The 16479-nt window shown below is 50.0% G+C and overlaps 2 protein-coding genes and 4 non-coding genes across 6 annotated transcripts; 5 read left to right on the forward strand and 1 right to left on the reverse strand.

Moving 5' to 3' along the window:
- The first annotated feature begins 5537 nt into the window (after positions 1-5537).
- On the forward strand, positions 5538-8032 carry Rps8 (ribosomal protein S8). The gene is made up of 6 exons (XM_038333579.1): positions 5538-5634; positions 6024-6130; positions 6559-6658; positions 7016-7191; positions 7384-7513; positions 7878-8032. Exons 1-6 carry the CDS (start codon positions 5631-5633, stop codon positions 7985-7987), a joined length of 627 nt encoding a protein of 208 aa, XP_038189507.1. The 5' UTR covers positions 5538-5630; the 3' UTR covers positions 7988-8032.
- Positions 5855-5933, forward strand: LOC119818117. The gene has a single exon (XR_005286027.1). It is a non-coding gene; the product is annotated as a small nucleolar RNA SNORD55/SNORD39 (small nucleolar RNA).
- On the forward strand, positions 6377-6480 carry LOC119818127. The gene has a single exon (XR_005286036.1). It is a non-coding gene; the product is annotated as a small nucleolar RNA SNORD46 (small nucleolar RNA).
- Positions 7235-7304, forward strand: LOC119818125. Its single transcript, XR_005286034.1, has one exon. It is a non-coding gene; the product is annotated as a small nucleolar RNA SNORD38 (small nucleolar RNA).
- Positions 7711-7780, forward strand: LOC119818124. The gene has a single exon (XR_005286033.1). It is a non-coding gene; the product is annotated as a small nucleolar RNA SNORD38 (small nucleolar RNA).
- Positions 8033-12390: 4358 nt separating the features above from the next.
- Positions 12391-16058, reverse strand: Best4 (bestrophin 4). The gene is given in 11 exon segments (XM_038335020.1): positions 12391-12658; positions 12770-12924; positions 13016-13096; positions 13212-13409; positions 14054-14131; positions 14704-14803; positions 14805-14856; positions 15055-15208; positions 15211-15290; positions 15728-15822; positions 15907-16058. Coding segments are annotated over 11 exon segments (1413 nt in total).
- Between the last annotated feature and the right edge of the window lie 421 nt (positions 16059-16479).

Below are 16479 nucleotides of genomic sequence, written 5' to 3' on the forward strand. Positions count from 1 at the left end.
TTGTTTTGAGACAGCGAGAAAAATGATTTATTGCACACGAGTTACACTTGGCCACAAGTGAGGACAGAAGTGTTAGTGCAGAAGGCCACAGGTTCGGGGCAGAGGCCAGCGGACTGTATTGGTTGTAATGAAGGCGTCAGGTCTCTCCGTTTCTCTGTGAGCAGATGGTGATGTCCCAGGTCCACTGAGACTTATAACTGACAGCAGCACATGGGCCAACAATGTGGGCCAGCGCCCTGCCCTTCAGTATCCCTCAATCCTGCTCCTACAGCCTTTGTGGGTGCACCTTGGCCTCACCTGTCTCCTGCACCTAAGCCTGTGCATTCACCTCTTCCTCCACTTAGCTCTCAGGGCTCTCACGCCGTCTTAGCGTGACGCCCTTTGAGTCTGGCCTTGAACTTGTAATCCTTCCTCCTCAGCCTCTGCCTTTAGCAGGAAGATAGCCTGTGGCACCAGCCTGACTTAGTCTGCTCAGGACGTGCCGAGAAACTGGAAACGCTGACAAAGCACTTGACTTCCTACAGAGAAAAGGCATCTGAAGGGAACACTAGTGTGGTTTTGTAAAAGGACTAGTTTGCTAGGTGGACTGAGGAACTAAGCTTAAGGCATGGGGTGTTTGGGCACTCACAGATCAGATGCCATCGAGAATTCAGTGAATGGTACCAATGTATTTCTAAAGGATTTTAGTGCTCCGTGTGTTCAGATTGGATAAAACAGTGTGACTCAGCCCACAAACCCAGTGAGATGCGAAATGGTGAAAATCCTTGGCTCTGCCTCTCCTATGGAGGAGATGGCCAGGTTTACACCTCGTACTTTCTGGGAAATCGCAACCAGGCCTGGCCTGAGCCATCCTCAAATCCTCTCTCTTGTACCTGTGTGATACACAGAAGTTTCTTGCCACAGTCCATTTCCATGGGTGCTGATCTCCCATCCATACCAATGTGACAGTACCCGTAAGATCTGGGCCCTACAGTTTCTGAGCTGGGGACTGAGGGGTCTTTGGCCCACTGAGCAATACCAGCTTTTGCATGGCCCCTATCTTGCAGAAGATGCTGGACAGCTGGCTATAGTTGCAATCCATGATGTTCTACAAACCTGTATCTTGTACATGGCTTGGGTCTCCTGGACAAAATGCTTCCAAATCCAACTCCGGTGGACACATGCCCACCTCAGTCAAATGCACTGACAGTGACTCAGACTCGCATATGTCAGACCTCTCCATCAGTGCGATGTCCCAGCTGATACTGGGAGGGATACTGCTTATTTATCCCTAGTTCAGAGTGATCCAGAAGCTGGATGTGGTGGTGGTAACTCCCATCAAGGCTAGCCTGGGCTACCTATGAGTTCTAGGCCTGCATGTAAAACTCCCTCCTCCATTAAAAAAAAAATCACTAAAGATTTTATCCTGGACCGTGCACTGCTAGGCTCTTCCAAGGCAATCTCCCTTTTTCTTATCTTTTCCTCCCCCCCCCCCAACAAGGTTTCTCTGTAGCTTTAGAACCGGTCCTGGAACTCGCTCTGTAGACCAGGCTGGCCTTGTACTCATAGAGACCCACCTGTCTCTGCGCCCCAAGTGCTGAGGTTAAAGGCGTGCGCCACTACTACCCAGCTCCTTGAGGAGCCACCAGACACTTGAGGGGCCACCAGTTTCCTGTCATCCCACTATTGGTGGAATCACTTTCCCTCATTCCTGTGACCCAAGGAGTCCTGCCCCTGTGTGGGGAGACACCCAATAAAGCAAATGTAGGTGCTAGGAGCTGGGGGGAACTATGGCTGAAGGGTGGGGTGCATTAGCTCCCCCACCCAGGATACTTCCCTGGGCCTGGAAAGGGCGAGAGCAGTGGCCAGAGACTGACCAGAAGCAAAGAACTGCTGTGACCGTGGGATGCAAAGTCACACATGTGCTTTCAAGATGTGCCTGACGGTGGTGGCGCACGCCTTAATCCCAGCACTTGAGAAGCAGAGGCAGGTGGATCTCTGTTGTATGTTGTTTTGCTCTTTTGACTTTTTGAGGGGCCCGCTACCCTGTTCCAAAATACATCACACATGGAGTCTTTTCTATAAATGTCTGCCCTTGGCTTGTTTCTATCCCAGCTTTTCTTAAGTTATCCTGTCTGCCTTTTGCCTCTGGGTTTTTCTTTTTCTTACTTCGTACTTCGTATGTCTTACTTCTTTCTCCGTGGCTTGCTGTGTAGCTTGGGTGGCTGGCCCCTGATGGCCTCCTATTTTCCTCGTTCTCTGGCTCTTTTTCTTTGTGCTAGGGGTCTCCCGTTTATATTCTGTCTGCCAGCCCCGCCTATCCTAGCTCCTGCCTTGCTACTGGCTGTTCATCTCCTTATTAGGCCCATCAGGTGTTTTAGACAGGCACAGTAACACAGCTTCATAGAGTTAAATGCAGTGTAAACAAAAGTCACACACCTGAAAATAATATTCCCCAACAGATCTCTGTGAGTTCGAGGCCAGCCTGGTCTAAAGAGGGAGTTCCAGGACAGTCAGGGCTATTACACAGAGGAACCCTGCCTCAAAAAAACAGAAATAAATACAATGTGTTGTTGAGCAGTGGGTAAGAGGCACGAAACATCCGTGCTTACTCAGAAAGCCAACAATGGAAATGAGTGGAACAGGTTCTGGCTATCAGCAACCTGTTTGGTTTCTTTATTTTGTTTGTTTGTTTTTCGAGACAGGGTTTCTCTGTGGCTTTGGAGCCTGTCCTGGAACTAGCTCTTGTAGACCAGGCTGGCCTCGAACTCACAGAGATCCACCTGCCTCTGCCTCCCGAGTGCTGGGATTAAAGGCGTGCGCCACCACCGCCCGGCTTTTTTTTTTATTTTGTTTTTTGTTTTTGTTTTTGTTTGTCCTGTTTGGTTTCTTTAAAAGAAAAAACTTATTTAGCCAGGTGGTGCTGGTGCACGCCTTTAATCCCAGTACTCAAGATCACAGGCGGATCTCTGAGTTCGAGGCCAACCTGGTCTACAGAGTGAGTTCCTGGGAAGGCTACACAAAGAAAGCCTGTCTCGAAGAAGAAAAAAAAAAGCACACAAACGTATTTCCTCTGTAACTAAGTACTGAACCTCCCTTCAGGCATGCTAAGCAAGCATTATACCACTTAGAGGAGTTAGAACCCTTCAGACCCTCCACTTTGATTTTGTCTGGTCTGTGGGGCTCTTAGTTTAGAAGCTTTTTTTTTAACATTTATTTTTTAATTCATTTTACATTCCAACCAAGGTTCTCTCCTTCCATCCCTTCCCTCCTCCTAACAGGTAAGGGCTCCCATGGGGAGTCGACACAGTTTCACACATTAATTTGGGGCAGGACCAAGCCCCTGCCCTCTGCATTGAGTCCGAGCATGCATCCCTGCATAGGGAATGGGCTCTAACAAGCCAGCCAGGAGCTTATTTTTAAGATACAATACATGAACATGGAAATTACAGGAAACTCAAGTGCAAGTATCCACATGACTCAACCACTCATTTTCTACTTTATTATTTATTAAATTACGTGTGTACCTTAGTGCTTGGAGATCAGAAGACAAGTTGCCAAAGTCCGTTTTCCATCCTTCTGCTATGTAAGTCCAGATGATCAAACTGTCTTCAGGTTTGGCAGCAGAAACCTTCACTGCTGGCCCCGCATCTGCTATTTTCTCTACCTGTTTTCTGAGTGGACAGGATTGAGTAGTTGTGTCTAAAGTATTTATTTCTCATCATAAATGCATTCTAGGGAGAGGTGGCTCAGCAGTTAAGAGCACTGGCTGCTCTTCCAGAGAATGGGGTTCAATTCTCAGCGCCCACCTGGTAGCTCACAACTGTCTGTCACTCTAGTTCCAGGGGATCCAACACAGGCATACATGTAGGCAAAACACCAGTGCACACAAAATAAAAATAAAACTCCCCCACCCCTAGTGCTGGCATTAAAGGGACGTGTGCACCACTACCGCCTGATTTTTTTGTTTGTTTTGTTTTGTCTTGTCTGTTTTTTGAAATGACAGCCCTGGCTGTCCTTGAACTCGCGGAGATCCGGGCTCCTCTCTGCCTTCAAGAGCTGGGATCTAAGGCGTGGGCCACCGCTAGGCAAAATTAGATAGATGATGATAGATAGATAGATGATAGATAGATAGATAGATAGATAGATAGATAGATGATAGATGGATAGATGATAGATGGATAGATAGATGATAGATAGATAGATGATAGATGATAGATAGATGATAGATAGATAGATGATAGATAGATAGATGATAGATAGATGATAGATAGATGATAGATAGATAGATAGATAGATGATAGATGGATAGATGATAGATAGATGATAGATAGATAGATGATAGATAGATAGATAGATAGATAGATGATAGATAGATAGATGATAGATAGATAGATGATAGATAGATAGATGATAGATAGGATAAAGATAGAACTGGAGTATGAGTAAAAAATAAAAGGAAGGGGAGGGGCATGGCTGCTCCTAGGTATGGTGGAGGAGAAAGCTTATTATAGATAAGGGGGAGACCGTAGGTAGAAGCAGAGACATCTGGGAGAGTCCCGAGTGGACTTGACCAGACTGAGCTGGGCCATTTGGGAAAAGGGTAAAGGAAAAAGAGGGGAGAGCCGGGAACCAGGCGCCGCAGCCTGGAGGTCAAAGGCACAAAAAGGAGCGGGTGACTAAAATGTCTGAATGTCTTTTCTCTAGAGGGAAAAGAGCCTCTGGGAGAAGGGTAGCCCATCGCCAGGGCTGGAGAGTCAGGGCAGAGGGCAGGGTATGCCCGCCACAGCCTGAAACTCGTAGGAACTGAGGCATGCTGGTAGAACCTGGGTCAGGTCGGCTTCCATATGTTAAGCAGGCACATCAGGCATTTTTCCCCGGTTTGAAGCTAACAGGGTATAACTGAGTTGGTAGAGTGGTTGCCTGATATCCAACAACTTCTGCTGCCAGCAAAACTACATTCAAAAACGAACGAAAAATAAAAGACCCCGGGTCCCACAGGGTAGGAGGGGACTCATGTTCTCTTCTACTCCAGCCACGAGCCCCTGCCCACCCACGTTGGCCAGATAAGTTTAATTTTATTATCTTTCTCTTTTCGAGGCAGGGTCTATGTAAACCTGGCTTTCCTAAAATTCACTTTGTAGAGCAGGTTGGCCTCAAACTCAGAAATCCACCTGCCTCTGCCTCCGGGGAGCTGGAATGAAAGGCGTGAGCCGTGCCCTGCCAAGTGTAATTTTAGAAACAAACTAACAAACGGGGAAGCAAACAACTAACACCACAGATATGGATCGCACGGTAGCGTACGCCTTTAATTCTGGCGTAGTTTACTCGGCAGGTGGAAACTGAGGACCTAGGCTACAAAAGACCGGTCTCCCAAAATTAATTAATTAATTAAGGACAAAAATGTAAGCACGACAGCGGGCAAGTGTGACCTCTCCCGTCGTCGAGCAGCGCAGCAGGCTGGCTCCAGTCTGCCCAAGGTCAAGGGAGCCGCAGGGGTCTGCACACCGCAGGACCCTCCCCGGCGTCCCAGGATCCTCGAGGCTGCGGGTCCTTCCCGGAAACCGGAAGAGACGTAAAGAAGGCGGGGCTGAGTTTTAGAAACCGGACCGTGAAGCTTTGCGCTTCCTCTTTCCTGCCAGCGCCGAGCGATGGGTGAGTGTTGCTGTGGGCCGGGTCGGGCTGCGGGGAGCGAGCGCCATCCGTCTCCATCCTGCCCCGCAGCCCTGCCAGGAGCATGCTCGTCCCGACCGTGGGCCACGAGCACCCGTGGGGAGGGCCGGCCGTGGGCTTGGGCCGCCGAGATCGCCGCGGCCGCTTCCCGGGCTCCGGGCTCCGGGCTGCGAGCGGTCCATCATGGCTGCCGCGGGCCGCACGCGGATGATGACACCTAGGTGTGCTGCAAACTCCCGACTGCGTCGTGGGGAGGCCAACCTTGGAGAGCTGAGTGTGTGGCCCGCTGGCCGAGCGGGGCCCCGGAGCTGGCCGGGTCGCCGGTACCGAGTCCCGATCGCTCAGGCTTGCGTCCCCGCTCCCGCACACAGGCATCTCTCGGGACAACTGGCACAAGCGCCGCAAGACCGGGGGTAAGCGAAAGCCCTACCACAAGAAGCGGAAGTATGAGCTGGGACGGCCTGCGGCTAACACTAAGGTGGGTTCGGGGGTCGCATGTCCGCGCGCTCTGTCTGTCTGGGAGACTGGGCGTCTCGAACGTGTCCTCGTGCGGTGCGGAGCGAAGTCCTCGAGAACCCAGGGTCGGTGCCCCCCCCATGGGCACATGTTGGGGACCCGGCCTTGCAGGACCCCCCCCCCCCTTTCGTGTTAGTCCTGTAACGTTGGGGCCTTTTTACCGCAGCTCCTTCTGTGTTTGCGGGGCCTGGCTTTTCTTTTTGGAGGTAATTGGAGTGATGAAAAAGTATCCTTAGGCGTGGTTGTGGCCGTCTTGGTCACCTGTGTGCCACTTGCCCGTGAAAGGACTTGTCATAGTTACACTGACTGTTACCTCCCATCTAGCTCAGGTTCCTCTCCGGGTCCCCTCTCTTCGTGGTGACCACATTCTGGCTTTCTCGTGTTTTCCAGATTGGCCCTCGTCGCATCCACACGGTCCGTGTGCGAGGAGGCAATAAGAAGTACCGTGCCCTAAGATTGGATGTGGGGAACTTTTCCTGGGGTTCCGAGTGTAAGTCCTTTGGATGTATCAGAGTATTTAAATTTGCCATGTGTGAAAGGAAGATCTTGAGATAGCTGGAGAGTTCTTTTCCGATCTGATCTAATGAGTCCTGCAACGCGGGGTGTTTCCTAGAGATTGCTGAGGAAAGCTTTGAATTAAAGGAAAAGGTAGTGTGGGCCAAGAGCAGAGCGGCTGGGTATTCTGCCCTTCCTGGGGTAGGGAGCACAACCAGTGGTTGCCCTGTGTGCTTGAGGTAGGAGTGTGTGAGCGAGCGTGTGTTCGCTGGAGCCAGGTACACGTTAACCAAGTGCCTTGGTGTTGAGCTGCCTTTCCTGCCCCTAAATTGTGAATTTCCTTTGCATGCAGGTTGTACTCGCAAAACAAGGATCATTGATGTTGTCTACAATGCATCCAATAATGAGCTGGTCCGCACCAAGACTCTGGTCAAGAACTGCATTGTGCTTATTGACAGCACACCGTACCGACAGTGGTACGAGTCCCACTATGCACTGCCCCTGGGCCGCAAGAAGGGGGCCAAGCTGGTGAGTTCCTTTCCTGCTGGGGGACGAGGCGGGGAGGGCTGCCTTTATGTGATGAAAATACTGTCCAGTTCTGCTACTGAAGGAAGGAGATGAACACTTGTGTGCTGAAGAAGGCAAGCGTCAGGGGATTGGGGGTTTGGGAAGACTTGGTGACTTTAATGATGACCAGCCATTTGTGTTTTCTTTATTCAGACTCCTGAGGAGGAAGAAATATTAAACAAAAAACGATCAAAGAAAATTCAGAAGAAATACGATGAAAGGAAAAAGAACGCCAAGATCAGCAGTCTTCTGGAGGAGCAGTTCCAGCAGGGCAAGCTTCTGGGTGAGACAGGCTGCTGGGTTGGGAGCGGGAGTCGGTGGTGTGGGGCTTTACCCTTGCCCAGCTCGATTGACTGTTGGGTATTAGGAGGTGTGAACGGTGGGATTCAGAAAGCGTGAGTGGAGATTGCTGCTTGCTGTGGGCCTAAGAGGGAATTCATCAGTGGAATAGACTGAGGGGGAAGCCCTGGCTGATGGCTGTCTCAGTGATGAGAACTTTGTCCAGTTCTGCTGCTGACGTCCAAGTGAGGATAAAGTGTATCTGAGGAGACAGTTGGCTTCACGCCTGCCCTTTAGGTATTAGACCAGCTTGAGGTAGGTTGAGTGGGGCCTCTTTTTTTACTAAGGACCACCTATTCTCTTAACAGCCTGTATCGCCTCAAGACCAGGCCAGTGCGGCAGAGCAGATGGCTATGTGCTAGAAGGCAAGGAGCTGGAGTTCTATCTGAGGAAGATCAAAGCCCGGAAAGGCAAATAAACCATCCTTCATAGCTCATGTAATAAAGGTGTTTATTATTCTGTATTTATATTGTCTGAATGTATGCCTAGGGTTTTTTCCTGCTCCCCTGAGCAAAAAGCTGGACTCATCTACACTCTTACCCATGCAGCCATACTGTAAGGCCCGGTGCCTAGTCCTTGAGAACACTGTTTAAAGTCAGTATTCTGGGTCTTTTTGTTTTGTAAGGCGGGGGTTGTCTGTATAACAGCTCTACCTGTCCTGGAACTAGCACTGGTAGACCAGACTGGCCTCGAACTACTCACAGAGAGCCATCTGCCGAGTGCTGGGATTAAAGGCATGCACCACCACCATCTGGCTTCCTGCGTCTTCTGGGAGCCTAGAGCACTTTGGTATAGAGGAGGCTTGTGAGCTCTCCAACAGTATTGGTGTTTGTATTGTCAGGCTGGAGAACTGTCCCGTTCCTTTGTATACTTGGGTTTTCAGGGTTCTATTAAGTTTGTATGTGCTAGGCATTGGCCTGTATGAGTATTAAGCACATGGCTATACTGCCTGCTATTGTTAGGTGGTTCATGGGAAGTCTGGGGACTTGGGCATTCTTTTGAGGATTGAGGATCTTGACAGTCATACAAGCTACAAGAGATGTCTTCAGAAGGTTAATACTTGGGGTACTTTTGAGTTAGTCTCTGGAGCTCCACACCAGGCTGATTTCAGCTCAGATTCATCTTCATCTGCATCCTGGGTACATCACCACTGGTTAATGTTTTAAGGTTTCCCAGAGAAGTTAAGAGGAGAAATGGGACTTGGTCAAAAATCAGCTGTGCACCCTAACCCAAGTGGTTGGCTATCCAGTGCAGGGTCTTAATGCTTATTAAGCAAGCATTTTGTCTGTCTGGCGCTTCAAAGGTTTGGGGGTTTATTTTGTTTTTTTTTTTTGTTTTTTTTTTTTTTCAAGATAAGGTTTCTCTGTGTACCTTTGGAGCCTGTTCTGGAAATCACTCTGTCCAGGCTGGCCTCAGACTCGGATCTGCCTGCTTCTGCCTCCTGAGTGCTGGGATTAAAGGTGTGCAACACCACTGCCTGGCAGGTTTTTGTTTCTTGTTTTGGCTGGGTTTGGTTTTTAAAGCAGGGTTTCTCAGTGTGACAACTCTGGCTGTCCTGAAACCAGAGATCTGCATCCTGCCCCCTAGTGCTGAGGTTAAAGGTCTGCACTGTCCTGCATGAGATCAGGTTTTTGTTTTGAGGGGAGATGTTCTAAAATAAGGTCTCTGGTCCTGGATCTCAGATCCACCAGCCTCTGACTTCTGAGATTAAAGGTATGTGCTATCACCTCCCAGCAAATTTTGGAGTTCATGGGGGACTTGCTTACAGTTCCAGAGGGTTAATCTATGGCCATTTTGGTGGGGAGCATTGTGGTAGCTGCAGCTGCACTCACAGCTATCTGTAAGAGCCAGGGGATGGCTTTTGTTTTGTTTTATTTTATTTATTTATTTATTTATTTATTTTGGTTTTTTGAGACAGGGTTTCTCTGAAGCTTTTTTAGAGCCTGTCCTGGAACTAGCTCTTGTAGACCAGGCTGGCCTCGAACTCACAGAGATCCACCTGCCTCTGCCTCCCGAGTGCTGGGATTAAAGGCGTGTGCCACCACCGCCCGGCCAGGGGATGGGTTTTAAAATCACAAAATTGGTTTGTTTTTGAGATGAGGGCTTAATATGTATCCCTGGCTGATATGAAACTGCTTATGTAGACCAGGCTATCCTTGAGCTCATAGGGGTCTGTGTTTGCCTTTATCTCTCTTTGTGTTGATTAAAGATGGGCACCAGGGGATTCATAGCCTGAGGCAGTGACAGTGCCATCCGTGTCCCCACATATGAGTGTCTTGTCTGGTGCTCAAGAAGATCAGAAGAGGGCACTGGCACTGGACCTGTTGGAACTGGAATGGGTGCTCTTAACTACTTCAGCCCCTCTAATAAAGTTAGTCTTTTGATTTTTGAGAGAATTTCTCTGTAGTCCTGGGTGGCCTCGAACTCAGATCTACCTGTCTTTACCTCCCGAGTGCTGGGATTGAATGTGTGTGCCACCACCACCTGCCTAACAATCTTTTGGTGTTATTTTTCTATAGTACTGGCTGCCCTTGAACCAAGATCTATCTGCCTCTGCCTCCTGGGCCTAAAATGTGTGTCACCATTTTGTGTTTGAGTGTTTTGGTTTTTGCTTTGTTTTTCCAGACAGGTTTCTCTGTAGCTTTGGAGCCTGTCCTGGAACTAGCTCTGTAGACTAGATCCTCCTGCCTCTGCCTCCTGGGATTAAAGGCATGTGCCACCACCGCCTTTAATCTAACCCCAGGACTTGATGGATATCAAATGAAGATTCATGAGCTGTATCTCTAGCTGTCTGTCCCTACCGTAAGACCAATGGAATTTAATGATTCCGAATTAGGGTTAAGCTCAAATGTTTTAGGAAATTGATGTAGGCTTTTCAAGAGAAAGTCAAATTCAGCTCCCTTTTGTTAGGCACTGACTGGGTCTGGCAGTGTGGCACACACTTGTTTTTCCTTTTTAAATTTTTTTAATATTAATTATACAGTATCCTGCTGCCTGTAGGTCAGAAGAGGGCACAGATCTCATTATAGGTGGTTGTGAGACGTCGGTGCTCTTAACCAATGAGCCATTTCCAGCTCTCTTTGTTTTTTGTTTTTTTTTAAGATTTATTATGTATACAGTGTTCTGTCTGCATGCATCCCTGCACCCAGAAAAGAGTGCTAGATCTCATTACAGATGGTTGTAAGCCATGATGTGGTTACTGAGAATTGAACTCACGACCTCTGGAAGAGCAGCCAGTGCCCTTTACCTCTGAACCATCTTTCCAGCTCCCCTCTGGTGTTTTTGAGACAGGGTTTCTCTGTAGCTTTAGAGCCTGTTCCCTACAACTCAGCGCTGTAAATCAGGCTGGCCTCAAACCCACTTGTCTCTCTGTCTCAGTACCACCACCACCCTTTGTGACTCCCACTTTTAATCCTAGCACTTGGGTGGATCTCTGAGTTCAGGGCCAGCCTGTTCTACAGAGTTCCAGGACTACATAGTGAATCCCTGTTTTGAAAACAATATTCTCCATCAACATCCGCAAAAGCATTTATGCTTTCTATATTAGCATTAGTTATCACTGGTGTGATATTGTCTGCACATTTAAGATTTGGATAAATGGCTCAGCCTGTGTAAATGCTTTTCACACAAGCCTGACCTAAATTTGATTTCCAGAAGCATGGGCTGATTCTGAAAACATCCTTTGACCCCACATACGTAGTGTGTCCACATCCACACAGCCCACATGGGAGGAGGGGCACGTTAGCTCCTGCCTTGTCTGACCGCAGGCTTGCTATGGTGCTGCATCCATGGGCATATACTATCTTTCAGGTTTTTGAGACAATTTCTACATAGCCCTGGCTGTGCTGGTAGACCAGACTGGCATTTAACTCAGACGTTCCTCCTACCTCTGCTCTCTACGGCACACATTTCTGACACAATTTTTTGTTTCTGGTTTTTTCAAGACAGGGTTTTTCTGTGTAGCTTTGGAGCCTGTCCTAAAATTCACTGTATAGACAAGGCTGGCCTTAAACTCAGAGATCCTCCTGTCAGCCTCCCAAGTGCTGAGATTAAAGGCGTGCACCACTACTGCCTGGTGTTAGTGTTTTTAATTGCCATTGAGAAGACTCCACTGGTAAAGGCATGTGCCAGGCCTGATGACCTGAGTTCAGTCCCTGGAACCCATAGTGTAGAAGGAAAGGACTGATTGCAAAGGTGGGTCTCCAACACACTGATAAATGTAAACTGGAGAGGGCAGCCAGGCAATGATTCACCGTGAGCCAATGGCTTTAATCTCGTTATAAATAAAAAACTCGTTATAAATAAAAAGCGAGCATTGCAAATAAAGGCCCCACAGCACAGCCACTGACCTGCCTTCAGAGTGAGGTTACTAGGGTAAGGAATGTGTCTTCATTTTTTCACGCTTGGTTCTAAAACAGCTGTCCCAGGCCAGCAGTCCACCGAGCATCTACGCAAAACTGGAAATGCCACTTCCTGAGCTCAGTACTAAATCAAAGGCAGCACAGAGGCTGGGGTTGGACACCAGGCCAGACTTCTAGGGATGCTGGCATTCCCCCAGTGTTTTGGGCCTAGCTCCCCAATGCCTGAAAAGATAACCTTGCCTCTGTGTTCAAACCCTAAGTATTTGGCCTTTTTATTCTAGCTTCCCCCCAAGCAATCTACCCCACTGTCACGCTAAAGGAGATAAACCCCACCCCCAGCTCGAACTCCTGGCCACCTTTGCTTTCAAAGGCTGTCCCCAAATGCTTTCCTCAGTGGAAAAGTTTCTCCAAGCGCAACTGGGGAAGTAGGCAGGGTGGCAGTCACCGGCAGAAGGGTTTCTCAAGGTTCCAGGGCTTCATCCCCAGATTCCTCAGCCTCATCTATACGGCTTGCAGCCTCCTCGCCACCCAACTCGGTCCGCAAGCGAAGCAGGTGCGGCGTCCTGGGAGCACCGCGCGCTCGGCCGAAGTTCCGCAGGCTGACAGCTGGTGACAGTGCTCCTGTGCCCAGGAAGCGGCCCAGCAGCGGGGTCTGCGTGGAGGGTGCCGGCAGGTCGGACCTTGGGGACGCCTCCACCTGCAGGCACTGCTCAGGGTCGTCGCTCATGCTGCCAGTGCCAAAGCGGATAGAGACAAGCATTGACTCTCCGGTGTACTTGTTTGTATCCTCAGGGTGCCCAGGGACTAGGCACCAGTTTCCGGGTCAAATCCCGACTCACCGCAGGTTGAAGGTGGAACCCAGAAAGGAAGGACGCAGTGACTCGGCGGCTGTGGCCACCGTATAGGGTGGCTGAGGTTGGGCCTCATCCCAGTACTGATCCTTCTCGGCAGGAGGCAGGTTCTGGTACATATCATCCACAGAGAGCAGGGACACCTGAGCCAGCAGAAGGGCAAACAGTAAGCCACAGCTGTTTCTCCTCTGCACACCTGGCTATCTGCCCCCAGAACCCTACCCCACACCTAACCTGCAGGTTTCGATCTATGAGCTGGTTGGTCTCAAAGTCATCGTCATCCTCACCAAAGGGGTTAATGAGCTGTTCGGCTACCTATGAATTGGAGAAGCGGTGTCATTCGGGAGCAGAGCTCCCGCCCCCGACTGCTCAGCTTTGCAGTGTAATGGTGATTATCCGTGCCTGCTACTGAGTAGAATGCCACACCCACCTTGAGCCAACCAGCATAAAAGAAAAACTGCAGCAATGTGGTAAGAGGCACGAACATGTCCAGGTCCCCCAGGGCTGGAGAGGGCTCCTTCCCTGAATCCAGAGACTCCTGAACTTTGGCAGCCCCCGTTTCTGGCTCCACAAACTGTCGGCCCACCAGGGAAAGGGCAAAGAAGGAATACACAGCTATCGTCACCACCTGAAGGAAAAGCAAGGGTCAGAGCACCCTGGGACAACAAGAGAGTCTGTCCCTGTTTTTGAGGGCCTGGAGAGGTCTGCCGAGTGATTCAGTATGGACTACTGGGTGGCAGCAGCAATAGAGACAAAAATCTTTTTGTTTTCACTTTTTAAGACAGGGTTTCTGTGCAGCCCTGGTTGTACTGGATGGAGCTTGTTATGTAGACCAGGCTGTCTTCGAACTCACAGAGATCCTTCTGCCTCTGTCTCCTAAGTGTTGGAATTAAAGATGTATGCCACCATGCCTGGCAGGACAGGATCATCTTTTTGTTTTTGTTTTTCAAGACTTTTCTCTGTGTAGCCTGCTGACCTGAAACCTGCCTTGTAGACCAGGTTGGCCTCAGCTACCCGAGTGAGGGGATTAAAGGTGTGTGCCACCACTACCTGACTCGAGACCGAGTTATCTTTGTGGGTGTGGAGGAATGTTTTTTGAGGATAGGGTATTATTGATTGGTGTGAAGTAAGGTTTTTGAGGGTGACCCTCAGCAGTTCAGTACCTCCTGAGACTGACTTGGTCTAGGTCAAGAGCCATCTCTGGCCCTTGGGATCTCACACACTATTGCACATCCAATAGGCTCCTGAGCTGGGCAGGTAAGAAGCAGTTACCTGGGTGTAGACAAGGGGGATGCTGATCCAGTCATAGTGAAACAGCATGCTGCACTTGGCACGATACTTGTTCAGCTCCTAGAGAAGCAGGTGAGGGGGAGGTCAGAGGAGACGAGGGAGATGAGGAAGAAGGCAGGAGATGCCACATAAAAATGACCTGGACCAGGCTTGAGCCTCAGGCTCTCAGGTCATCAGGCTGGGGTGCTTAGGGTAGGAAGCAATTTCCGGCCCTGGAGCCTGAGAGACCATGATCCCAGCTTCACTAACATACTGTGTGAGGGGCTTTTCTCAACTCTGTGCCTCAGTTTCCTTATCTGTGAGAGGGGGATGATAGTACCTGTCTTGCAGGGTTGTTTTGAGGACTAAGTGAGTCAACACAAGGACATGCTTCCCAAGTACGCAGTTGCTAGGCCTAGTGGCTCCTGCCTGCAATTCCAAAGTTTAGGAGGCAGCGGCAGGATTAACATGGGTTTGAGGCCAGCCTTGGCTAAATAGTGAGTTTCAGGCAAGCTTGAGCTACGGAGAGTAATCTTGTACTTACCCCCAAAAAGTGTGTGGCATATAGTTGGTGCCTTTTAAGTGTCAAGTACCAAAAATATTATTCTGAAGCTGGCGATAGAACCAAGGATCCAAACCCTAAACTGACTTACTTCCAGTATGAGACAGAGAGCAATGTCATCACGGATTCGTCCATCCCTGCGGGCCTGCGCGGCGAGGTTAGTGAACCAGACGCAAGGGACCAGTACTTGTTAAGTCAGATTTCAAGCTCTCAAACTTTTTCCTCTCTTCCTGAGACATGAAACCTGCCAGGGTGAAGAAGGTAAGGTACAGACGTCTCCTGCCGCCAGGGGGCGCTAGGAGTCCAGCAACTGGCTGGTCTCCCTTAGACCCACTGACTTCTCTGGAATCCTGGAGCGCCCCCTAAGGGTCAAACCTTTCCATCACCGGAGGAAAGCCAAGACATCCAGCCACCCACCCAGGGGCTGCGACCACCCAGGCACCTGCATCCACCACGTGCTCCATAGTGGGGAAGCGCTTGAGCACACGGGTGCTCACGGAACGCAGCACCAGCACGGATGCCAGGTTGGCATAGCGGATGAGAGTTCGGCGTAGTAAACGGCCACTCTGGTCCACACCGTGCACACAGGGCTGAGATGACAACACATTAACTGGTCAGGCAGTGGGATGCTTGTGTACTGAGACCACCATCGGTTCACCACCAAAGTCACGTAGAAACCTGGTGAGCCACCAGGAATAACAGGGCCAGAAAGAAAGGTGCCAGGCATTAGGGTGGTACGTTTTGGGACTCTGGGGCCCTTCTGGTTCCACTGCCTGACTGGGAAAAGTGGGGGCCCAGAAGAGGCAGAGAAGACAAACTTTCCGGGTTATTTTTGATTCTGACACCTTTTCTCTATGAGGGTAGGAAGGGGTTATCCCTTCTCTCTAGCTCCCCTTTGGTACCCAGAGTGGGGTTTTAAGGCCAGCTGGTGTGCCAGTGAAGATTGAGGGTCCAGCAAATGACAGGCAAGGAGTGACCCAGAGAAACTGAGGACCCAGGCTCTAGCCCTTCTGTCTGCTGATTGACTCTAGGCTAAACTTCCCAGAGTTGTCCCCTCAACCCAAAGGTTAGAGAACATGGTCAGGAGACCAGGGGAAACTAGAAGGGGGCCTCACCCAGCACGAAGGACAGGGGGATGAGGTCTGCTGAGCGGTTGCAGTATCGGGCCACCTGGGCATAAATATGCTTCTGCTCCTGGGTCAGCAACAGCCTAGGGCACATCAGGCAGAGACCTGGGTTGGAAGGAGGCCGGCAACACAGGTCTTCACGGGCTAGGGTTCTGAGCTGCTCTCACCGGTACGTGATGCTGAGTACGGCATACAAAGCACCGAAGAGCAGGAACTCCTTGTACAAGAGCTTGTAGATGCTGCCCCTCCAACGAAGGAGCAGGCCGGAGAAGGCTCCAAAGCGCGCCTCTGCCACCTTGAGAGTGTAGGACACTGTCATGGTGCTGGAGTCTGGTGCAGAAAGTCACAGGGCTGTCTTCTTCTTTGCTTGTCTTCCCAAAGCTAAGACTAGCACCCCAAGCAAAGTCCCTTCATCTCTGGTCACTCATCTTCACCCTGTGTCTGTAGACGAGGAGTAAAGGACAGACAAAGCTGTAGGACAGACAAAGTACACACTGTCCTCTGCAGAACATGGCGGAAGCCAGGATGGAGTCCGGCAGAGTGGGGCTGAGCTCTGTGCCCCTCACACAGAGGTTCTCCACAGCCTTTCTACCTCTGACGCTGAGCTGACTAGATTCCGAAGTGCTGAGGACAACAGCCACAATTTGTTAGGGAGTCAAGGCAGGAGGTCACCAGTTCAAGACCAGCCTATGCTATATAGCAAGGCCTTGTCTCAAAACAAACGGGAGACTGGAGAGATG

This window comes from Arvicola amphibius, chromosome 6 (assembly GCF_903992535.2).
Source record: "Arvicola amphibius chromosome 6, mArvAmp1.2, whole genome shotgun sequence".
Classification (NCBI taxonomy): Eukaryota; Metazoa; Chordata; class Mammalia; order Rodentia; family Cricetidae; genus Arvicola; species Arvicola amphibius.